The 26,804-nt window shown below is 30.6% G+C and overlaps 1 protein-coding gene across 4 annotated transcripts in view; it reads left to right on the forward strand.

The window, feature by feature from the left end:
• The window catches only part of Abp1 (Actin binding protein 1), a 37,024-nt gene extending 11,195 nt beyond the window's left edge, over window positions 1-25,829 (forward strand). For all 4 annotated transcript variants that reach the window (XM_076498072.1, XM_076498074.1, XM_076498073.1 and 1 more), the window contains 10 exons: window positions 7,598-7,672; window positions 8,473-8,610; window positions 9,268-9,345; window positions 9,796-9,882; window positions 11,040-11,165; window positions 14,383-14,463; window positions 16,015-16,182; window positions 16,491-16,686; window positions 21,749-21,904; window positions 22,189-25,829. In XM_076498072.1, the coding sequence (XP_076354187.1) occupies window positions 7,598-7,672; window positions 8,473-8,610; window positions 9,268-9,345; window positions 9,796-9,882; window positions 11,040-11,165; window positions 14,383-14,463; window positions 16,015-16,182; window positions 16,491-16,686; window positions 21,749-21,904; window positions 22,189-22,328 (1,245 nt within the window). In that variant the 3' untranslated portion in view covers window positions 22,329-25,829. The remainder of the gene's footprint in view (window positions 1-7,597; window positions 7,673-8,472; window positions 8,611-9,267; window positions 9,346-9,795; window positions 9,883-11,039; window positions 11,166-14,382; window positions 14,464-16,014; window positions 16,183-16,490; window positions 16,687-21,748; window positions 21,905-22,188) is intronic.
• The last annotated feature ends 975 nt before the right edge of the window (window positions 25,830-26,804 follow it).

The following is a 26,804-nucleotide window of genomic DNA, read 5'->3' on the forward strand; positions in this document are numbered from 1 at the left end:
TATATCTCTTGATTTTACATCACAATAGATGTATTTTGTTAACCAGAAAACTTGTCATACTGTAGAAACTATCTGAACTTATTAGCTTTGTAAACTTGGGAATAAATAAATTTTTATACATGTTCAGAGGGCACACTGCTTGTGGACAGTGACTCACAAAGATCGATTAGGTTTTGTAATTGAAATTTTCACCATGCAATATGACATCTTAGTGTTTACCATTTCTCCACCTTATTTCTGTCTTTTGTCTTCAAGGTATGATGAAAAATTCTCATGTGATATTTTTCTCAGGCAAGAGCATTTGTTTTATGAATTGCTGGTTAAAGATGACAATTGACCAGCAAAAATTAATCTATATTTTTCGATGTCTTACACACATCATATACCTAAAATAGGAATTGGAGTACAATTTCAAGTTTATAAAGAAAAATAAAATAATGAAACTTTTACTGCAGTTCTAGAATTGTTGTGCACATTAGGCTTAACACTTTTGTATTGGATATTTTGTATTCTGAAGAGCCAGGGGAATATTCTGATACGATACCTTGCTTCTCTCAGAGAATAACTTTTTTTGATTAATGCTGCCCTCTTTATGCTCTTCACTAGCCTTGATACTTTCATTTCCACTCTCTCTCTATTATCTATCTCTGTCCAGTTTTTTGGATACCAGGTCATGTTGGTATTCGTGGAAATGAGCTAGCTAACAGAGTGGCAAAGTCCATCTGTTCTGGCTCTATCACCACTTTCCCTGTTTCATACATGGACTATGGTCCAGTTATCAAAACCCGACTGTACACTTGTTGGCAGTAGACCTGGAGTGAGCAATGAAATAATAAGCTTTTTCAAGTCAGGCCTTCTTTAGCTCTTTGGCCATCTTGTTTCTGTAAAGATTGAAGGGAGGAAGTTGTTTTGGCTAGGCTATGCATTGGTCACAGTTTTTTAACTCACCACTTCCTTCTATCTGGTACTGATGCACCAATGTGTGGTCTGTGTGGCACTCAGGCCACACTCATACATATTTTATTATCATGCCGTAGTTACAACCAAGAACGACGATACCATTTTAAACATATTTTTATCACCTACGACACTGGCTGCCTCACTCATGCTTTTACATTTTTAAGACACATTGGTCTTTTTTAACTTAATTTAAGGTTCTTATTGGACTATATACTGTTTTAGCATGATTTCTTTTACACATTTTAATTTGATTTTGACCTGAACTCAGAACTGGAAAGGCCAACTTCAGGTAACTGACAGCAAGTTTGAACTTAATGCTTCAATCTTCATGGCAGGTCTTAATTTTACATATTTTATGTATTTTTACCTTCATTTCCATATACTATTATAGTATACTATATCTTGTTTGGCACAGATAGCCTAGTAGCTTTGTGCCAATAAACATGAAATACATACCTACCTATCTCTCACTTCCACCCCACACATTTAACATTGTACAGCTGTACTATAGCATGTAAAAGCATGTGACAACTCTTCACCAACAGGAGTGTAACACATTCTATTGGCACATGTGTCTCCAACAGGATTACAAAAATCTAACTTCACTTCAAGATTAGGCACTTAGAACAAAACACCAGAAGTGGGGAAGAAGTAAGTATTTATCAGAAATACAATTTCTATGTGTAGGCAAAATAATACCTTCTTTCATAATAATTAGAATCCCACTTTGACCTGGTTGATAGACTGATGCAAAAAGGCCTAGATAAGCCCCCTTCATCACAAGTCTATGTGTAGGCAAAAAGTACCTTCTTTTATAATAACTAGAATCCCACTTTTGGTTGATAGACTCCTTCATCACAAGTCTAAAGGGAACCCATGTAGTGAGACATATTTGTAAAGAAGATATGCATGTGAGGACTTGTGATGGTTTTTCCAGTTCTATTCCAACACCATAACTCCAGTCCATGAACATGTGGCATCTGGTATTCCACTTCCAGTCCACAGTAGGAGAAGAGTTTTACATTGGCAGAACACCACCACCCTACTATTAACTGAGTGGTATTGAACACACTTAGGAGGTAGTATCCATAGTCTACCACCACAGTTTCTAGGAGTTGGTAAGTAGTAAGGACTCCAGTACTGCATTGGATAAATTGGGGGAATGCATTGGAAAGTCCATAAGAATGCTGTACCAGCAAAAGAGCAATGAGTGACTATGAAACTATTTTTAAAAGCAGGCCATTCTTAATTTATTTAATTCTATTTAAGGTAGCAATTTTCTTTTGCTCTATTCATGCCAGTCCATGAGCTACAATCTGGGACAGACTAGTTTATGATGCATATCACAGAGAGTAAGAACTTACAAGTGTTCTTGCAGAACACCTCATCTTAAAGGTGGCTATTAGTTACCTAATTGGCCGTACAGTGTGGATTTAAGAAGTATACCTGGACAGGCAGCAATTGCAACTGAGTGGGATCAAACAAAAAGCAATAGAAATACTGATAAGTGAAGTAAATATACCCTCTCACAGTTGCACTATAGCATGTAAGGCTGAAACAGGAGGCAAACAAAATTTGATTTAGGAGCAGACAGCTAAATGATGTAGATAATGGGAAATAAAAGTGTCAGGAATGGTCCACATGCTGACCTTAATAATCTCCTCTAGTGGATTATGAAAACAAGTAGCCAGGGATGTGATGAAATGATGTATCTGGTGAGAAGAAACCTGGAAAAGGTGATGGTTATGTAAGAATAAGCCAAAGTAATAAATTGGCAAATCCAACCTGTAAGTAAAGGTGTCTAGATATGGAAGAATTCTGGATCATAAAGGGTGAGGAATAGGAATCAAGAAGGAATAGTATGCACTACATAATATCATAAATTTCAAATTAGGCACAAGAGTCATTTTTGAATGGAACAAGAATACAGATGAGAAGTGGAGGGTAGAGAAATAGTGGTTAATACAAAATTACCTTCATAAGCCTCTGAGGTTTTGGGAAAAAAGGCCTTAGAGTATGATGTGGGTGCAATTGTAGAGGATGTGTAAAACTCTGATGGCAAATGCATCAGACTGATGATGTCCACATGCTAAAAGAATGAGGAAATAGGTTTTCAAGGAAAGGTGTTACAAGGAACAATTCTCCATAGGCTCAAATGGGGGATGGGGTCATTAAGATCCCAATCGGGTAGAAGAGAGGGTGAAGAATATAAAAGGAATGAAACAAAAGCAAGATGGAAGAAGAGTTAAAAAAAATATAGAACATAAAAAACACAAAAGGTTGAGGGCAAGATCACCTAGTAGCCTGTAGTGTTCAACACAGAAAAACACATGCTAAGAGGATGAGGAAACAGATGTTCAAGGAAACGTGGTATAGGGAAAAATACACCAAAGACTGAAATTGGAGGTGGTTCAGGATATGTAGAACTACATTCTGATTCCTACCTGGTGGAGAAGATGGTTGGGTGGATTGAGGGTACAAAAGGGTTGTGAGTGGAAAGGAAAGAAATAGTTGAACTATAAAATTTCAGTGCAAAGTTCAAGTGAATGTAGAATGCAACTGCATCCTGTTTTTTTATTTAAATAAATAACAATTGTTCAAAAAATTAAGAAAATTTATGTTACCATTCTGTCTGTATCCCTGATTAAATCTTAACCTTTTTATATTCTTCTGATAAATAAGAATTTACACTTTTTTTTTTGGGGGAGGAGTATTTATAAAGAGTTACATGTAGTTTTTGAGCCACAGGTTGCTGAACCATGCTCTATAATTATTATTCAATCCTCACTCCTTGATTTGACACTAGTGTTCTGAGACATTTTTTTCCTGTAAAATTTCTCAACATCTATGTTAAATTGAAATATTTTCAAAAACTTCTGCCTCTACATCCTTTGTGGCTATTATTTTCCACAACATGAATTACACAGAGACAGTTATTTCTGTGTTGTATGTTGCTGAGCATCTGGACTTTGTTTACTCTGGACAGACTACCACAATGGTATCATGTGCTTCTTTGTCTGTCAGGGGATATGGTGACTATTGTGCAGCAGGGGTGGGAGGGAGTCTTACATATAATCTGGGCTTTCTGCTGGCACTTGGATTTCACTTTTCCTTTCAATCTCACCTGTGAGGACATGGATTTTAGGCAGTCATCATTCTGTCCTGTTTTTGTCAGTTTCTTGACCTTCCTCAGTTTATCTTGGTGAGTTTTCTCACCCTTCTGTGTTTTTGTTTATCCAGAGTTTTAGATGGCTAAGGTAACATCTCTTATGCTTACCTTCTCATTTCCATTTCTCCAGCATTCAGAATTTACCTTTGGTATGTACATCACATTCAGATTTGTTTGTTTCAACCTCCTCCTTGTGATCTGATGTTTGTCTCATATGTTTTTTTTTGTTGTTGCACAGGTGTGCCTATGATCATCAAATTGACAGCTTGGAATTGAGATTCCACCATTATATAAATAACTCATCTATTGTAGTTTCATCCCAGTAGGACTTCTCTGACAACACGCTTTTTAGGAGATGGCTTGTTTAAATTGACTGATCAAGCTGAAGAGGTTTCTTCTTACGTCTACCCAGTATCTGGTTAATTTGGATGTTATCTTCACTTCTTATCTAAGCAGGACACAACCTTCTCTGCTTCATTTATAGGCCTTGAAAAATTTTGTTTTCACAACTCCATCCTCTCCTTCTCTTCCTTTTGTGATGTTCTCTATCTATTTGGGACTTGAGTTTTCTTGTAATTTCTTTATACCCTTGGGTTGTGCTCATGCATCTTGTAGCATGGAATTTCTCTTTGGATTCCTTTTCCAGAGTGATCACCCAATCTTCATGTTTTTTAATGGCTCTGCTCTTTCCTGGGAACTTCTCACATTAATGACTTTGCCACTTACGACATTACCATGCTTCTCCTATTCAAGTCTTCTGTTCTGCATCCTTCAGCTCTGGTGGTAGATGCATTCAGTCAGGAATGATTCAGTCTCCTTTGTGCTTACTCTCTTTGTTTGTATTCTTTTTCAAGTGCTTTCCCACATTTGGTACACTTCTTTTCTGGTCCTTTTGGTGTTACCTTATTGCCTTGCTCAATTGTGGTTTCTCTGCTGAGCCTTCTGGCTTTCTCCTTTATTCCATGAAACCAGAGTGAGTTTAACTGATCACTTGCAGGACATTAAGAACTCTCTTTATATGTATTCTTCTTGTCCCATTCTTTTTGCCCGTTCTCCTCCTCCTCAGAAATTTATCAGCAGAAGTGTCATATTTAATGCTGCTGGTTTATGCATCAATCCTTCTTATCCTTCTGTTCCTTCTATCTTTGTTTTTCAAATGGTTTTTCAACCAGGACTATTGCTGGCTGATGGATGGCACTCTTGGCTACTTTCCAGTTTTCCTGTTTCAGTAAATGTTTCATCCCTAACTCTCCTCATTCTTCTAGTCTATATGTCTGGTTCCTTCATGTTGTTTCCCATGCATTTACCTTATCTTACTTTGAACCATTGACTTCCTGTTCCTTAAAACAGAGAGGATCATCTATCAGAAATACATTTTAAGTGTTGTAAAATGTTAAAATTCATAGCTGTGTGTTTTAAAGTGTTATTATTAAAACATATAATACCTATTTATTATAATATTACTGATTTTCAACTTTAAATGTTATTTCATTAATACATTTAAGTTGGAATTTGTATGTGGAATATTGATAAAAAACTTAAATTCATAAAATGTTTTATACATTTTTTTTTTCAAATTTGCTTAGTTATCCTCTTAGTACATTTTACTGTTTGAGAAGCTCTTAATTAAAATATGAAAATCAAATTTCTAGTCACATTGTAAAGCATTAACCTAAATTATCTATTAGCATAGAGAGAAATGTCTTCCTAATAACCCCTTTTCATATTGCTTCCCTCCAACCCCTTCCAGTTTGCATCAGGTTAATGGTATGGATTTATGGGGTTGAAGTGGATTCTGGCAGGTTTTTAGCTTTACAATAAATACATCTTATTTTAACTGACATTTTTTTATGAATTCATTCAGAACCTATTATGTAGGCATAGTAAGACCAACTGAAATTTCTTCTTTTGTCACACAATAAATAAAATTTCTTCTTTACCAGTTATTACATTTTATGCAGATTAATGGGTATATGCTGAAAGTGTTGCTCAACCTTTTGTTGTGATCCTGCATGAATCTGAAGTTAATGAAGCAATAAGTTAATAATTTCATGTTCAGAATAAGGTAATATACAAATTCTAAAAGATGTGGTATGTTTGCATAATAAAAAAATTGTTATTGTTCATGTTTTAAAAATATTTGTCCCAAAAGGAATAAAAGTCATTAAACCCAGAGTTTGTATTAGTCACATCTTTGATAGCCAAGTCAGTTTTCTGATGTCATTATTCCAAATTATAAAAAATAAACTTCCCATAACTGATTTATCCAAACTATAAAAGAAGAAATATCATAGGATTTGTAAAGTTTCTTTCCAGACAGTCTTTCACACATTGTAGTATTTAAACCTAAACCTGTGGATTAAAATCAGAATAAATACTTAAGGTAGGCTGTAGTGAAAAAATGAATATATAAATACCAGAAGAGAGAACATTTCTATCCTAATGGAAAAAAGTTCCATTTTTTCTGTTTTCTTCTACTGTGTATTTATTTCTTTTTTGTCACATTTTAACTGTTTCTATTGATTTTAATATATATTAGGATGTCTCAATATTCTAAAGAATATAGTGATATTAAAAGACTCTACAGACACTTTTGTGTACACTTGTTTTTTGTTTTGTAAGTATAACCATAATGAACATTGTGTTGCAAATATAATTTGTCATGATAACCAAGAGAGTTTCATTTCTGATCTTTCTTAATGTAACAACAACTGTATAAGGTTGCAGTACTTGCAGTGGACAGAGCAGAGATAGCCCACTGTGTAGCTTTCTGTCTTGCAACAAACAAACATAGTAGTTCAGTTACTTAGTTGAAAACAGTTATAACCAGAAACTTATTTTGATTACTTGCTCAAGTTCTGACTTTAATTAGTTAAGATAACAAACTTGAATTAATTAAAATAATAATGCAAACTCACAATAGTTGGCATATTGGAAAACACTAATTATGATCAGTTAATTATTTTCATGACATTAATTGATGTGATCATAATTTTGTTTACTGGATATTTGAAATAGTATGAAGCACTAGTTAATTATTTTTGAGATATTAATTCATTTAATTTCAATTTTGATTAATCAGTTATTTTATATGACACAAATTATATTAATTGTCCTCCTCTATTACTTATTTGATTATAAAAATATTTTATTTGTAAGTTTTGATAGTTGAAAATGCTTTTTATGCATGCTTTGGTTATTGTAAATGCTTTATTCATAAGTTTTATTGCGTGTAAATGAGTTTTCTTTTCTCAGAATCATACTGCGAATACATGCTCATTCAACAACAGAAAATTAAAATACAACTACAAAAAAAAGTGCTTAAGAAATTCTCAGAAATGCTAGAATACTTTTCTTGTGTATTGTCATTGTGATCTTATCCAATTGGTTTGTTCCTTTTTTCTGATTAATTTCCACTCTTCATTTTCAAAGGGTCAGTAATTCTTCTTGTCTTATGTGTCTATTTAGCAAGGAGAAGGTGCCCCAATGTCTAGAAAAGGCTGTTGTGCTAATCATATACATGACATAACCAATTTCTTCAAGGTTTGTATTCTTATCATAAAAGGTAAACTCTGCTTGTTTTTTTCCTTATTTTGTAATTCATGTTTTGAATTAAATGCAACTGAAATGGTTCCTAAAAATGTTTTGAAGTATATAAAAATATAGTAGTGCTATTACTTATGAATTTTATGTATAAGTGTGTATTCAATTATAATTATTTGATATTCAGAATATGTCTGTCTTTTGAGTCAGTACATCTGCTTAAAACAAGTATAAGTTATCATCACTGGCAGGTAACAGCTGACACATTCAACTAATTTACTTCTTTATTAATGGGAGTAAAGAAAAAAAGCATGGACACAAGAAAACAGTTTAGTATTTTCTTTGTTACTATCAGAAAAATAAAACTAGAAACATAAATATCATTTAGCATTTTCTCCATTACTTTAAGAAACAGAACATTATAAACATTAGCATAGGTTAGTGTTTATTCTGATGATAACAAAAACCAAAAAAACTAGAAACAAAAACATAGTTTGGTGTGTTCTCTTATACTACCAGACATGGAAAACTGAACACCTGAACTTATTTTAATGTTTTCTCTGTCACTATCAGAAAAAAAAACTATAAACATAAACATAGTTTAGTGTTTTCTCTGTTACTACCAGAAACGGAAACATTAGGAAAATGAACAATTTAGTGTTTTCTCTGTTTGTTTAAGTAATAGAAATCAAGAAATATATGAGTGTATTGTACAGTTTTCTGTTTTATTTTCCAGAATTTTAATTTTACCAATAAAACTTTTCCTGGTTTTAATAAGTAAGGTGGATTTACAATTTCAGGGTGCCCACCTTACAATTAATGCTCGAACTGAAGAAGATGTTGATCCTCCTGTAATTTTAGAAAGACTCTCAAAATCAACAGCGTCTAAGTTCAACTTTAAGGAAAGATCGGAACCTGTTGAAAATACATCTCCAGTTGTAAGTAGTAGGAAGAGAAAACTTACATGGGTTCTTTAACTTAAACATTGCATGCTTGACTAAATCTTACTTCGTTGTTTAATTTGTATGTTGAATTGATGCAAAAACATTAAACATTTTACAAACTATTGTCTGCACTATTAGCAAGTTTGGGTTTTTTTCTTCTGATGTATTGAAAGTTCCTGAGAAATAAGGCATCAAATATTAGTTGAATAAAGATGCAAAATTGCCAACTAAACATTAATTGTATTTTTTAAAAATTGGGGTTTTGTTAGGGTGTTCTTACATCAATATTTTCATAGTTGGTTGTCTTTGAAAGGTCTATGTATTAGAAGTTGTTTGAAAGACAACCTAGAAATTTCCTTAAAATCAACCCCAAGATTAGTATCACATAAATATAATTAATTAATGTCATGAAAATAATCAACTAATCACAATTAGTTGTCTGTTATTACTGTTTTGAAGTATTCCAACTTTCCAAATCTTATGAGAAAATAATTAATGAGCCCAGTAAAAGATCACTTAGCAAATTTCATTAATCACCCAGCTGTAATTAATGTTTTAATTTTTTATGAAGCAGTGTTATGGAGGTGTTGATGTGGATTTTATATTGGAGTGAAACTTAAAGGGTTGGACTTATCTAACTTCTTATTTTAGGGTACCAATTACAAAAGAATACAACCAGAGAGGGAGATCAACCCTACAGAACGAGAGAAGTTCTGGTTGAAGGAGCAGGTGAGATAATTTTAAAATACAATTTAATATAAAAAAGTGTTGTTTTGTTTTTATGTTTAAAATACAATTATGGTCTATATTTTCAAGGAAAAGTAGTATTTTCCCTGGCTTGTACATATCTTTAGTTAGCTATGGAGTTAACTTGTCTTTTATGACCAAAGATTGCTTTATATAATAGATGGTAATCTTTAAGTACGTGTTTTACAATGGAGTTAGAGCTTTATGGATAGGATTTTGTAACTTTCATTTTGAATAGTATGTGTGTTATATAGGTACATTTATACTATTTAAATATTGGCCTTGCTTATATGTGGCATATTTTTAAATTCATTATCATCTGAAATATAAATTATGGCCTCTTTGGAATAAAATATAAACATGGATTAATCATACTTGTCCAAATTTCTTTGTGTGTGTGTTGTTGTTTCATGATTATTTTGAATTTTATAGGAAGAAGAACAGAAGAGAGTTACAGAAGATAAGCTAAAAGCAGATTCAGCAAAGGCTAGATTTGAACAAGAGAGAAAGGAAAGAGAGGCAATTAACTTGTTATTAGAATAATTGTAACAATCTTCCCACTGCATGGAGTTTTAGTTCAGTGAAAATAGGTGTATGATAAGAGTGTTAAGATCTTCATTTACGTTGCTTACTTTCATTGTTGTAGGTTAATTTGTAGGTGTTCATAGTTATTTTTTAGATAGGGATGGGTAGGTGATAGTTAATATTAAAAAACACCAGACAGCATAATTTAAAAGTATTTCAAAATAAGCATGAACTACTTGTCACCTGAAAATAATAGTTATTTTTAAATTTAATCATTTAATTAGGCATAAAATCAAATATTTTCAAAAAAAAAATTTTTAGCAAAAAATTCTTATATTATTTTTTCAAGAAGAAATAAAACAGGCTCATATTAGAAACTAAGTATTGTAATGTGTGCTGGAGATTGCTTGACAAAAATGGCTGCATATTTGATTAAGATATAGAATATTCACTTTCACCAAGAAGTGTAAATTCAAGCTCTGAACAATACTGAATGATGAGTTTTGCTTAGCATAATTTCTTTTATAGGATATTCAGTAAAACAGTTTTTGCACTGACATGTCATATAGTACAATTATTTGGAAGAATGTGTGGTTTTGGCAATGCCTATAGAGCTATTTAACTGCCCTTTTTTCCTCCGTATAATGTACTATAACTGGTGGAGTCAAACATCTGTTGTTTGTTAGATGTAGCATTTTAACTTACAAAATATACTAATCCATACTTTTTTCATCTGTCAAATACTTGTTTAAAATCCTATGTTACTACATCATTTATTAAATACAGTATTTTATTTCTGAAAGGAATAATCTATTTAAGTAATGATTTTTATCATAATAGATTGAATGTTTGACACTTTGGGTTAATCCTACTAAAATGTAAAGCAAGTTAAAAATTTCTAACTCCTAAGCAGAATGAACTTTTTTCTTCAGGAGCAGAAAAAACATTATTTACCTTTTGAAACCAATCAAGCATTTTGTTCAGTTTTAATGCCTTCATTTTTTTTCTTGTAATTCTCTGCATTTTTTTTATCACTGATTTCAAGTAAAGTGAAATTGAAGCACATATGACTTTTGACATTTACAAATAAGTTTTTAGGATTTATACTGCATTAGTTGTCAGAGCTGACTAATTTTCTGCTCATCTCATAGCTTCGAGAAGCTCAGGCACGAGAACAGTTAGTGAAAGAACGTACTTCTTCTATCAACAAAGTCAGAGAAGCAGAGAAAAATGTAGAAAATGCTTTAAAAACATCGGAAGCTGAAAGACTTCAGTGGGTGTGTAATTTTTTATGTTACAGGTATTTTCAAATTTATGTTGTAAAGAATAAAGATTGGTTGTTTAAATTTCATAAGCTGAGAAATCTCTTAAACTAAAAGATTGATTAACCCTTTTACTTCATGTAATATATGAGTTTGTTGACACATTTATGCATGTTAAGTATTTGCACTTTTGATACAGCATGTATATCTTCACAAAATTTGGTAGATTTTTAGTAAAGATTACAAGTATTTTGTACACAAAAAAACAGGTTTTTTTACTGAAATATGTTTACTAAAGATTTATTTGCAAAAATAGAGCCTGTTCCATTATTAGCATGAATGCAAAGCAATTTCATGTTATGATTAAGAAAACTATTCTTCATCCCCAAAATCTCTAAGACCACCGAAATACATTTCAAATGTTTGTTTTCAATAATACTTCATATTTTATGTTATTTTCTACACACTAACCATGTGGCATCTGCCACTTGACCAACCTTGAAACTGTCATAAAAAAATTAAGAAATAATTATAAATTATGATTTGAGCGTAATCATTACGATTTTGGTGTATACATTACGACTATATGCTCATACAGACAAATATTATGACTTGTTGCAACTCCCAAATTATTATATATTATATAGGCCTATACAATAAAGTAATAAATTGTTCCCCCAGGACTTGAAAGGGGTGAAAAGAAAATTTCTAGTGAGATACAAATAAATTTTGATAATAAATAAAAGACATAGTCCAAATGGCTACTTGTGATAATCAAGTTTGTGCTTGAAATAATAAAAATATTTGTATCTCCGACATCTACCAATAGTTTGAGTGCGATGCTTCTCCATACTGGGTACGTGGGGGAATCCATAGTTATGTCATCAGTGCTTGTCAGCCAATCTGTGCTCGCGTAGATGGGTATTTCTCGTTTTCTAAGTGGCATAGAAACACCAATGCGATCATTCACAAGCTGGAAAAAAAGAGGCCTCATTCACCAGATTGTCTTGTTTCTGGCAAATCTAAAAGGACTAAAACTGTGAAAGGGCTCTGTCTACAATCATTACTCTCAGTCATTTAAAATAGTTGGCATCTCTGTTATAACACAAAAATACAAATGTTTAGTCTAAGTAGCTTAAGTCTCGTAATGTTATATATTTACATACATAGTTATTATTTTTTATTATATTGGCCTTCCACTCATGCCCAGCTAACATTATATAACTTGCTTTGACACGGTGCACTTGCACTCGTGTATCCAGTAATATAAAACTGATCTTTAATTTTCCATGTGTTGGCTCTGTTTTAGTGGAGTGGTATTTTGTAATATAGAATCATATTTCAATTATTATGCATTATATATCTGTATAGATTATTAACATTTAGAAATAGATTATTAAACCTGTTTTTCCTAAATATTGAACAATAAATCAAGAAGTATAGCAAACAATTATCTCTTCTTGCTGTGACCTTTGTACTCAGTTGATGCTGGACATAAGTTGTTAAGTCTTTTAAAATTTCTCACACTGAAGATATCAAACAAATTGTTTTTAGGTTTTATATAAGTTGACTAACTAAAAAAATCATAAATAACTACACTAATACCATAGAATTCCATTGTAATTTTTAAGCTTAGTAACTAAAATTTATTTAGATTTTAAAAAATATGAAACTTCAAGCTGACTAAAGGCACAACCTATCTCTATGAAATCTTGGATTGAAAAACATCTGGTGCATTTTCAAATATTAAGATGGTAGGGAAAAACCACTTTGGGAACATTCTAAGCTGTTGATTTGTTATGCACATGTCATATATAGAAGTAAGTGTATATAAGGAACTGTTTCCAATAATTGAAAGAGGTGAATATGGCTACTGTGTTTGATTCAGTACATTAGACATATCTCAGCAAAATAAAAATATGAGCAATTATTTTATACTCTAGCTTGTTAATATTGGTAATTTGTGTCTCTAATTTGTACAAAACTAAAAACTTAGTATTTTGACATAAAAAAACCTAATTTTAAACAGTGCTGCTTTTAACATACCATACAACTCACTAAAATCTATATTTGGATGTGTTCTTTTAATATTTACTTTTAAATTAAGAAATTAAATTATATATAATATTAAAGTTTGAAACATAATTACAATTTGATTCCAAACTTATTGACATAAATTCATAAAATAGTAGTTCAATAAAATGTTTAATGCACATCAACTAACTCGATGACACGGACTTTGACTTGTGATCCGTTGTGAAAGGGTTAAGCTACACATTGATATATTTATTACAAAAATGATTTTAGAATAAGCTAATTATCATAAACATGAGCTACATGTGTCATTTGCATGTAGTTTTTAATGGATATATGAAAAGTATAACACATTGTTCAATTACAAACCCCAATAGCGTGGCAAATTCTGGCAAGTGAACAAAACAGTTATAGAGTCTATTGAGCAATAACTCGATCTGTTCTATATGATTTGTTTAAACTTAGCACATTTGTGATAAATTGTTTTGTTCTTTGCTCTTTATAAACTATTTTAAAACAAGTTTGATTTAAGAATATTGCTTTTCTTTCAATCAATTCATTATTGCTGTTCTGGATTTTTCTTCATATTATTCCTTTCTGTACACACACTTATGCATAAATATTCTAAGATTATGTATATGCTCTATTTATTCAAAGAGACCAGAAAAATTAAGATAATTTGCATTTATTATCTCTACCAAGTCTGGTAGCTGAAAATTTGTCTCAGTTATTACTTTGCAACCAGTCAAGTTATTTACAGTGGTAGTTAATAAAAATATTTGAAAATAAAACTTCTGTATCATCAAAACAAAATTTACTACACTACTTAAAATTTTCAAATTCCATTCTTAACATTTCAGTTATAATTTTGATTATCATGCCATTGATTGGTTATTTTTATGTGATGTTAAGTAATGCTTCCTTTTTTCTGGCTGTTTCTCAGTTCTGATGAATTTTGAACTGTAGTTTAGGGAGGATAGTGTGTTAAATATGTATACATAAGAAGGTTTACTGAATTTTCTTCATTGATTTCATTTCTTTTTAAGCATTGTTTAGTTCTTATTTGGTTTTCAGTGAGGCATATGACATTACAAGAGCATTTTTAAACTATTAGACAATGTTAGGGGTGACCAGAATGTGTATTTCTTTGTATTTCCTAATTTTTAAATTAATAACTTGTATCTAAAACATCCTGCAGGATAAGCAACTCGAAGAAAATGCAAGAGAAGAACAAGATCGAAGGAACAGAAGTGAACAGATGAGACGACAGCGTAGTAATGTAAGAAAGCTTGCAATTAAAAAAAATATTTTCTAACAAAGTTGACCTAATGTAATTTCAGGGTAAATAATTTCCAAAATTAAAAAAATATATATCCATTCCTCTTACCTTTACAATGTTTCTGTTTTTCTACATCTATATTCATAAAACATTTTATATCAAGGCTTTTTGGTATTTATTTTTTGGAACATAAGTAGTCTGGTTTGTTACATGATAAGTATATTATTATTTTTTGTATAATTTTAAATATAATAAGGTTATTTTGTCAAACTTTTCACAACCAGAGCTCTATGACTTTACTGCCATGTCTCTGAAGAGTAATTCATAAATAACTCTACTTTCTTATTTAAGTGTATCAAAGATGTTTTTCTATTACCCGAGTATGAAACAAGTTGTAATTATTTTTAAAAAACTAAGGAAAATTGCTTTTGAACATTTTCTGAACATTTAAAACTGCTGCTTTTTTATATGTGTAATGCAATATAATTGTAGTAAACATTTAGCTGGGTTAGCTCAAATATTTTTTAAAGTTACATATACGTTACACAATATTTATTTATCTTGAAATATAATAATTCATGCCTAAATATTGAAGTCATAGTATAGAAAAGTGAATACTTTTGAAACATCAGTTTACGTTTTGATATTGTTTTATGTCCTTTCAGGACTGGGAACACACAATTACTTATGTGCTGAAATCTGTGATTTATATTTTCAACTGCATTTTGTTGTTCATATGTCTGTTTTTAAGGTTTTTATGAATACAGACATGATGTTAAGTCATGAAAACATAAATTGATATATATGTTTCTGTAATTTAACTTACATGCATCCATTTCTATGCATGTCACAAGTTTTTACTGAGTTGCATTAAAAATTGAATTAACTATTTCATGATGGGTCATGGATCAAATGCCATGTCATCACATTTGATTACTTGCATTCAAAATTTTATTGAACTGCTATTTTATGAATTTATGTCAGCAATTTGGTATCAGATTGTAAATTATAATTCAAACTTATCCTCTATACTATTCAGTGTCTCTGATTCAAAAGGCAATATTTCATTTATTTTTAAAAAACTTTCTCTAAATGTGTCAATTGTTTGGTTTATTGCTTTAGTTTAAGTTCTTCACCAAGAAGTCTCTTATGTGAATGAGGTTGATCAACAAGCTTCAGCTCATGTTGTTAAGTTTAACATAAGGAATTTCATTTATACATATTACTTTTCTGTAGTTCATAGGGTAGAAGAATCACAAATATTGGCTGTCTGCATAGAATTGAATACTTTAACTGGTATTAAAAAAAAAGTATTAAAAGCAGTGCTATCTGAAAAAGAGAGAAAAAATTATAAGGATCAGCCATTCAAGCATAGTACTAATAGTACATATGTAATAGATCTAATTAAAACTTGCTAATGTAATGTCTCGTTGCTGTGGTATATCCACAAAGATGACATCATTAAAATATGTGGTTTGATAGGAGTGTGTTTCTCTGGTGTAATAAGACAAAGTGGTTTCCAAATCAGTAACTTACTTTTGGTTTATACAGGAAGCTCAAGCTCTGATATCTCAGAGAACAGTCAATGCAAAGGCCATATTTGAAAAAAATTCTTGTGCTGGACAGATGATTGGTAATGCTACAGCAAAACCCCCAGTCAGAATTCCTCAAGAACCATACAGAGTAGAAGAACCAGTAGCGGTCAGTGACCCTGAACATGTAAGAGTTCCAAAAACAAATGCTTGTCAAGGTTCTTTCTCTCTTTCTATATGTATTTGTGTATTAAATTTCAATAAAATTTACAGAAGAACTAATGTGAAAGGATGTGATAATAAGTTGTTAATAATGTACATGGCTTCAGTAGATTTTTAAAGTTGTTTCAAAATTGTTTAATAATTACAATATTAAGTACTCAGGATGTATAGGCAAGGTAATAACATGGACTATTGTATTTTCTTCTAATGATTCTAGTATAAAATTGTTTTAAACAGCTGTAACAGTTTTTTAAGTAAGATTATTTTTCTCAGGTTCCCGTGACCATTCCAGTTTGTCAAGAAACAGGTTCTGTACAGCAAGAAGTTGAAGAAATTACAAAGGATCAGGAAGTCAGAGATTTATACACAGAAGAAAGTTTTTCTTACACTAGGAATTTGCTTCGAGATTCTCTTCCACCAAGACAAGATTCAGAATTGACCAACCCAGAAGAAGAGCAGAACTGGGATGGTTAGTTTAAAGTCATTTCTATACTGGCATACAACTGCACCTTGGTAACAAGAAAAGTAATGAGTTAATAAGGTTGTTTTACAAAGTAAGGCCTTCTGATTTGGTAATCTTCAGTATGTTACAAGCGATTTTATTTAATCAGTAAAAATAATGATGTAAAGTAAATTGATGGAAATTGAATCATTTTATAACCAGTAAAGTATTTGACACACACACACAAAAGACAACCAAAGGAACATAATGTAATAGTTAATTTAAACAAAAAACTTTGTGTTTCATTTAGTTCATTAAAAACTAATCTTGTCAACTTTCTTTGTCCCTTATTTTCTGTCCTTAGTTGTAAGCAAGTACAAGATAAGCTGTTGAAGTCATTAAAATATGTTCCTTGTCATAAGCCAGTTGTCCTGAAATTTTAGTTAAAAGAGATGAAAAGTTTATTTACATCATACCAACTGCTTGTAGTATTTGGTGATTTTTGGATATGTCATAATATTTTTGTTCAACAAGCAGTGTGAGAGATGTGTCATGATGATAATATTTTAAGTATAATGAGCATTGTTGAGATCATATCTTAATAATATTTGTAATTTGATGAACACTGTGAGTGGGAATGCTCTGCTAATATTTCTAGTTTGATGAGCACTGAGAAAGAACATGTTCTGGTAATATTTGTGGCTTGATGATTACTATGGGGGAACATGGCTTGATAATATTAGTAGTGGGACAAGAAATGTTTATTTCTGTATGAAAATAGTATTTTCCTATTGTATTACAGTGATGCATTGTGGGCTGTATGGTTCTTGCGCAGTAGCTTTGAGTAAATTATTAAGATTCCCAAATGTGTAGGAAAATGAAGTTACACGTAGTAAGTTATCAAAAAGTATGCTTTATCAGTAGTTAGAAAAACTAAACTGTATAAACATTTGGATTCAGTTGACCTATAGATATATAGTTATTAACTATTCTGGTTGGCCTGTATACCTTCTTTATTGCAGGGTGTATATAGCCAAAGAAAATATGGAAAAGTCAGGAAAGAAAATGTCTAAAGTCTGAGAATTTTGTTAAATTCTTGCTTTTTTGTTACAAGTAATTATAGAGATGTGATAAGCATAAAAAATATTCCATCAGACTACTCTATAAGTTTACTTAAGTTTCATTGATGTCAACTTACCTGTGTTATATGGAATTGCTCATTCTTAGTTACTTTTCTGTGTTGACTCATGGCTAGAGCTGCAAAGTGAGATTACCTGGTGCTCTTTTGTGAAATTAAATTTCCAGTATAATTTTTGGTGGTATTGAAGTTTCCAGAATTTCTAACAGACTCTCATATACATGTTTTATATGAAGTGTAGTGTACAATACAAGGATAGTATATAACATTATTTGTAAGGTGGGACCTAGAGAAGCATTTGAAAGATCTTTTTGCATTCTGTGTGATACACCTGTTAGATGACCACATTATACAGATATAACAGAAGAAAAAGAAATCTATTTGACTCAGAGAGGATACATAAATGATTGCAAATTGTTTTTGTAGTGAAATGTTCACCTGAATTGCTGTTTTTGTACCAACTATAACAATTTGAAAGTGAAAAGCATGAATCTGAAATTTCATAATACTTTATTGGCACAATGGCACTCCACAAAAACTTGGTTCAAACTTGATATCTGAAAAAACTGGTTTGTTTGTTTATAAAACAATAGCATTATTGTCACAGGTCATAGACCATGTCATATTGTATTTGTTGACTCATATTCAAAATTTTATTTAACTATAATTTCATGAATGTATATCAACAAGTTTGATATTAAATTATAGATTATAATTCAAAGTTTAGTATGATCCATTACTTACTTTCTTAATTTAAGGTATAAAAAAAATATTGATTTTTGTTTGTCATATTAGATTTTACATAGTCTATAGTTTCTTTCAAATTAAGATCTCAGATTATTAATATTGACAAGCTAGAATCTAAAATGAGAACTTCCTATCTTTTTATTTGCTGAGACATCACTACATGTCTGCTTAAATACATCTACTTATGTCTATAATGTGTGAATAATTGATCGAAAGCTCAGAATGCCCCTCACATGGTTCTTTACACCTTTGCAAGGTATTTACATGGAAAACACCTTTTTATGACAGATTTCAAGCAATAAGGTAAGACTTTAGTGAACTAAAAATTTTTTAAACTCAAATACAGCTTAGTTACCAAGTTTGATAAATGGTAGTGGTGTTCTGTGGTATAGATATAGTAATTTGTGATTATCTATTATTTTGAAATGTCTATACAAAGCCTAAAATAGTATTAGGACTTGCAACCTTCACGTACAGAATTTGATAAGGCTTAGCAACTTATGACAAGCAGCAAACAATACAAAGTTTGTAACTGGAAAAGACAATTGTTTGCTATACTTTATTTACTGTTTTGTGTTTTAAGAAAAATAAGATTAAGAACTTATTTCTAAATAGTCATAATGTATATACATATATAATATATTATAATTGAAATGTGATTGTATTTTACAAAATACTAGTCTACTAAAACAGTCTAGATAGGTCACTATGTAAAGGCCACTTATATTCTTGGATATAGTAATGTTAGTGCATGTGCACTGCATAATTGTAACTTCTGTAATGTTAGCCTAGCACAGCTGAAAGGTCAATATAATAAAAATAATAAATATATATAAATGTATAATGTTACATGATTTAAGCTATTTAACTGAATATTTTGGTTTTGAGTTATAATTTGTACTCATACTAGAGAATACTTTATACATTTATATAAATATATACTTTATATATTTCCTAATTTTTATGATGGTTGCAAGGCCAGCCAAATCAACCTAACCTCTACAGAGATATAGTAATGAAAATAACAGATGAATGTAAAGTTTTTCTTTAAAAAATGTGATAATTATTTGGAGATAATAAAGATTTTTCTTGTGAGATTTGAAAATGTTCTGATATATAAAAGTATTTTTAATATTAAAATCAAAATTAGTTTGCATGATGAGTTGTCAGCATTTAAAAAAATACATGATGAAAACATTACTTAAGAAATTTTAAAACTTAAAAAATCTGGTACTTTGCACTAGGAAAGCCTCTGTGATGCTTGCCAATAAACTGAAAAATTTTGTAAATATATACTTAATTATCAAAAATGAAAGTATAATTACTGTCATGGATACTTTCGTGGTTAAAAGCTAGATGGATCCCATCCAACTCTTAATGGTAGGATTAATTTTTTTTGGATGCCATATTCAGTGAGCTGCCTTTTCTGATTTTTTAGATTATTATTAGATGCTTAAGTTCTTAAATACGATAGTACTTCTATTCTTGGGATTTTTTCAGGTGTTTCTAATACATTTATTCATCCTATATTTCTCTATTCTTATAAGTTTCTACCAAAGAAGCAAAGGTTTTATAACTCAAACGAACTCATAGTTTGGTGTATTTACACCAAATAGTTTACAATGAATGTGAGGAAAAAGCATTCTTGAAATATAATTTTTTTTAAGAATATAAATATAAGTATGATTCTGTAAAATTTGTTAATTTGTTGATTCAGATATCCTAATTTCTTAAATCAAAAATAGAAATAGACAGAGGTAAAATTATATATAAAATAGAAATACTTATCTGGGTGAAATGGGGTGTTTATGAAGAACAAAAAAATAGTTCTTTGTATACATTTAAAAAATGACAGTTTGAGTGTCATTGAATAAATACTTTGAGGCAGAACATTGGAATGCACGTGCATCCTAAAAAATAGCTCAAGTAAGTCTCAATTGATAGATTTATTGCTTTATTTCAAATAGAACATAGTTCCATAAAGTGAACTTGTTTCATGTTTTTGTATATGCTTTTACTCAAATTGTTTAACTTTCTTTGTTTTTTAACTCATTAAAACAATTTTTGTTATACTTTGAGGATAGAAAATTTTTAATTCTGTCTATCATCAAAACTTCTGTTTTCAACATTTTATAACAGAGCAAGGTTCAGAATAAGGATTTTAGTTTATTTTAATATAAGCCCAGAAACATAGCTTGGAAACTTTATTTTAATTAATGTTTTAAAAAAAATTTGTATCATAAGCAAGCTGTTATACAATGTAGTATTTTCACAAAGAAAGAAAGAGGTAACTGACCGATAGTGTGATTCTATGGTATGTCGTATCAAATAAACACAACATAACCACGGAAAACACCCAAATTCTAAATAAAGAAACAAATAATATAAACAAACACAAAATTAAAGAAGCCTTACTTATACAAGAACTCAAGCCCAAAATATTCCAATACAAAGGAACACCTTTATACCTATATTAATAAATATAATCAAACATCTCAGCACGCCCTCTACATTCATACACTCAGTTACACAACCCCATTCAAAAATATAGTATTTTATTTAGGGCCCAGCATGGCCAGGTGGTTAAGGCACTTGACTCATAATCAAAGGGTTGTGGGTTCAAATCCCCATCATACCAAACATGCTTGCCCTTTCAGCCATGGAGGTGTTGTAAGGTTACAGTCAATCACACTATTGGTAAAAGAGTAACCCAACAGTTGGCAGTTGGTGGTGATGACTATTTGCCTTCCCTCTAGTCTTAAAAGTAAAGAATAGAAATTTGTTAGAGGTATTCATCTTTAGTTTAATTTTCTTCAATATATTTTCTTGATTTACTGATGTTTGATAAAATTTGATTCTTAAATCAATGAATATGAATTCATTACTATGTAATACCAGTTATAAAGTCTTACTATAATTTAGTTTGTGATTGGTTATATAGGAATGTGAAACAAGTATTATATGCTAGAAAGTGGTGCTGTAACTTATTTGTGATTGGTTATTTAGTAGCAAGAAACAGCTGGAACTTGTAAAGTAATAAATAGCATAATGTGGTGGCTGGTTGTTTGGTAATATGTTATTCCATTTGTTAGCTTAGAACTAACAATGTAACATCATTTGCAAGTTGTTGCTAAGCAAGTATGAAATATCCTTTGTAACTTTTGAAATGTTTGAATGATATCTGTAGTTAACTTGTTTCTACAGAGCCACCTCTGGAAGCTCCTCCTACTGTTCGGGATCCTCTTACAGAAATGATGGTTGAACATGGTATCGCATCTTCTCCAAACTACACTCCATCTCAGGTTATCAAGGCTTCTAACCAGGGCCTTAGAGCACGAGCACTATATGACTACCAGGCTGGTTAGTAATAGAGGATTTTGCTAACATTATTAAATTATTATATCATAACACCTATCAGCATACTTCATCCTTCTGTCTATCAGCACATATTTTTATGATGATGAGAAATTTAGTTTAGAAATAACTGGATCATCATCATAATTTATCATACTTAAATTGCTTTTTATAGTATGAAATATTTAAGCAGAAATTTGTTGTGACACATGGCTACCTTCTTATTATAATACCATTAAAACTGTTTTTCTTTATTTATTACATATTTCCTTGTGTTAAATCTCCCACAGCTGATGAAACAGAAATTTCTTTTGATCCTGATGACATCATTACTCACATTGAGCAAATTGATGAAGGATGGTGGCAAGGCTTGGCTCCTAATGGCTACTATGGACTATTCCCTGCTAATTATGTGGAACTTCTGGACTAATGATAAAATTCTTTTTCTTAAACATACATCTGTTGTATGAAACTCATTTGGGAAGTTCTTGCAAAAAAGCCATTTATTAATTTTGTCAACAAAAAGAATTGTTGACTGCTTCCTATTCCACATAAAGAAACACCTAATTTCTAAAACCTAGAGTTTATTGATGGATCTTACTCTGTACAATATTGTTCACTTAAAAAAAAATGATGATGATGTTTGGGGTTGTTATACTTACTTTAAGAATTGACTCAGCATAGTTTTGTTTGACATTTGGAAATTGACTGTTCTGTTTTATGAATGATCTTATAGTTTTTATATATTACACAATGCTGTCTGTGACTGTTGAATCACAATTAGTAGTAAATGCAAAAAAGGTATTTTTTGGTGTAAAATATGAATAATGAGATGGTTATTAGCTTAAAATAAAAACTTGAAACTTATTAGTGAATGGAATACCCAAACATGTTGCCATTTCACATTAATATTATAGAATTTCAGCACTATTTGAACAGATAAATCACTCAGGTAGGGTAAAGAAAGTAATACCTTCTTGTCAAAGAAGGCAATTTAATTTTAGCAAAACTAAAAATCACCCTGGCCATCAATACCAATTAAATATTTTCTTACATTTATGTAGATAAGAATACATTTCTTCATCATTTAGATACTAACCTTTGCCATTAATGACATTTTCAATCATAAACTCATTAACATCTCGTGAGGATCAACCAGAGTAGGAGGTGAAGGTTAGTCCTAAATACAAAAATACAACAATGCAAAACAATCTTTATAATAAAAGTATGAAAACAAAAAGATATAATATATACAAACTAATTCAACCAGTATTGATAAAAGCAACAATAAATGAAGAAAATAGTGTACTTTACCTTATGAAGATACTTTACCAGATCTATAACATTTTCATCAATCATTCAGCACCTTCAATGTATGAATTCATGGTATTTTTCATATTAGCAACCTAATATCTATACAATTTGAAATTAAACCTTTAATTCCTCGTTATATTCTCTGTCCTTAAACTCAATGTCCTCTATATTAATTCAACTCATCAACTTGGTAGTACTTTACATTAAGGTAAATTTTTATAATTTATGATGAGAATGTTGTTTTTAATACTAATTAGCACCTAACTAAGATCTAAATTAAGTAACAAATATTTACTTTTATTTAATCTCTAGGAAATAGCATTACTTTTTAAGGTTAACAAACAAAGTTCAGCTTTAATCAGTGATGTTGAGAAAACCCACTTGTAGAGAAATATATATGTAAAATTGTTCGCTGCTCTTCTACGTAAAATATTTTCTCAACCCAAACGAGCCAATTTTACATATAAAGTTCAGCTTTGTTAGATTAAGGAGAACTCTGCTTGACTGAACATGATTTAACTTTACAAGACTTTGCTATATTAAACAAAAGTCAGCTTTGCTAAACTAAATATGACTCAGCTCTCCTAGATAAACGTAGCTTTGCTGGATAAAACAAAATGAATTCTTTCCAGATTAGACTAATTCAAACATAGCTTTTTCACTCATCTAGACTAAACATTGCTATGCAAGGCTAAACAAAATGTTCTTTCCAGAATTGACTAACCCAAACTCAGCTTTCCATATTAGGGAAACCAAAGTTCACCTTTATGATTTATCAGTACTCACTGTTATTATGATTAGTATGTTTTATATTTTCTAGTAAGTACTTAGTAGTCTCTGAAAAGCTTCCACTAGTTACTGAAGCCTCTGTATGTCTTTGGGCCTTTTTTGACTTGATGCATTGGTTTCTTTGCATGTAATCAGGAGTTAATTCTGATCACACACCTGTTTCAAGATGCAAGAAATATATTGTTATTCAAACCTTTGTATAAGTGCTTTAGTAAAACTAATGCAAAACTCTACCTCTAAGCCTAAAGCTTCAGATTTGTTATTAAAGAATGTTCCATAAATGTAGGTAATCTTGGAAGCATGTTTTTTCTATCATTGCAGTAACAGGTTTGCATTTGAATTGTTGGACTGTTTGTTATTTTAATCAAGGCCTTTATCTTGTAAAAAGTTCCAGTGGGTGTAAAGTCACAAACAATGAATAGGCTCTAATACTTTATTGTATGGTTACATTTTTTATTGGTCATTATTTCTTCATCCTGTGTTCAAGAAAATTGCTCACCATTCAAAACACATCATTTTTGTTTTTCCATAGTTGCTCAGTAAGGTAAAACCTAAATGTGATTGGAAATATTTGAATTCACTTTGAATCAATATAAATAGAATATCTTTGTATTTTTAGAATTGTCATCAGGAAAAACTCTCTATTTTGTATTTTTGGTTTTTACATACTCTTTTCTTAATGATAAAAGAAAATTCCAAACTTTAAAGTTCTTTTGTAGAGATCTTGAAAATATAGATTCCTGTTGAACCAAGTGAAAAAAATAGTATTGAATTGTGGTCACTTTGAATGATTAACAGAAGTGGACAGGAAGTATTTATATTGGTTTTGCAGCACACTATACAAGATCAGTTAACACACATACACACTTGTCAAAAAATATTAAAGTCTAAGATGATTTTTAAAACTACATAATTTGATAGATTCTTCTCCTTCTATTCCTAAAAACGTTGTTACTTCAGGTTAAAGTTATGGCCTGAACTATCTGAAAAATAAAAAGCATCTACATGTGACAGTGTAATGAACATAGGAATGACATAGCCCAACTTTATGAGGAATGAGAGTTCAGTATTAGTGTTTTAATGCTTACAGTATGGAGGTGATGCAATCCTTTTTTATATCTTCAGGAACTATATATTCCTGTGGATTTACAATAACCAATTTAATACACAGTTTTAAAGGGCTGTGACTAACAATACATAATGAAAAGTAGCATGATAAATAATTACCATCCCACATTCAAGAAATGTGAAGACCATTATTTGGTAATTAGTTAAGAGGTTAATGAGTGTTTTTAACTGATGGAGTATGCAATGGAACGTAGGATGTTTGATTAAAATCTTGTATTTCACTGAGCTCGTTTTTTTTTATTTCTAAGCAAACGTATCTAACTGAGAGAGAAAAGGAAAAAAAAATGACAATTTTAAGTGTGGTTTTTGTCTTCTATTAATAATTTTTTGTTGTAATGACATTATAATTATTCATGCTTCTGTATGTGTCAATATAATTAGTTTTATAATGAATGTATTTTGAGCTGTAAGTCAATTTTGTTTTTATGAAATACTTTGAACTGTAGCCTTTGTGGCTGTTACCTATACATTTTATCATATTCATTTCTCCACAAAATGTATTAGTGTGGTCTATAAGCATTTGTTTCTTGTGTAAAAAAACATACCTTTGAAACTACAGTGTCAATTTTGTAAGATTTTTAAATAATTTACTTTTTTATATGTTTCTGTGGTTTTATAGAGCTTGGTGATCTAAATATTCAAGATTTTGGGATCAGGTCTGTAACTACATTTCTAGTCAAATAAAGACAAATAATAAAGAGGGGTTGTCTTTTAAATCTGTCAAGAATGTGGAATTAGGTCTATAGTTAGCTTTTTACAAATCAAGACAAGTACTCCACAGTTAGCAGCTTAACCAGATAATTAGGGTACTTGCTAACCACCTATTATGCAACAAAAAATGCAAAGCATTTAAAATGTGACATCAGAATGTAAGTGTTAAAGTAAAGGAAATACAAAAATGAAATCCATATGCATCTGACTGCCATACATGCATGCAATTTTGTGTGTGGGGTATTGTAAATAATGTTCTGTAATCAAACTTAAAAGCATAAATAATATTACATTTGTTTGTTTATATAAGGTGTTGAACCATAATTCTTTACATCAAGCCCATATAAAAATAAATGTTAAATCCTTGAAGGACACAATCTACTGAGCCTACCTTTCAAAGAACCAAACTAAATATAGCCCTTCACTTCTACAAACCTAAGTGTACAAAAAACTAATAATACTTGCTACATTATCAGGCAAAGCATTCCACAATTTTATAATTAAAATAGAAATTGGTTTGTTGAGGAACAAGCTCAGCATTAGTGAATATGCAACTAACTAGTATGGTAAAATCCATAAAAGATCTTTTATCAATTTTACTTTAAAATTTTGAATAGAACTTGTTACCGCATTCCCACTTTACTTCCTGTATCTTATTATAGATTTGCAAATTGCATTCACTGTGGGATAATTATGTTGAACATGAAAAAAGTGTACCAAATCCAATGCAACTAGATCTTGAAGCATTTCACACTATTTCATTTAAAAGATAAGCTTAATTAATTTTGTGAGTAGTGTTAAAACAGCATATTACACTTCACTCTAACATTAGCCATAATAGTGATGTCAGTAGGCTACATGCATTCAGTGTTAACTATTTATTCCCAGACTATAATTGTTAAAAGTAGTACAAGTGTTAAGCAGGACAATATTAAGTTTTAGTGAGGCCCTAGGCCCAAATAAC

This window comes from Tachypleus tridentatus, chromosome 4, assembly GCF_004210375.1.
Source record: "Tachypleus tridentatus isolate NWPU-2018 chromosome 4, ASM421037v1, whole genome shotgun sequence".
In the NCBI taxonomy this organism is placed as follows: domain Eukaryota; kingdom Metazoa; phylum Arthropoda; class Merostomata; order Xiphosura; family Limulidae; genus Tachypleus; species Tachypleus tridentatus.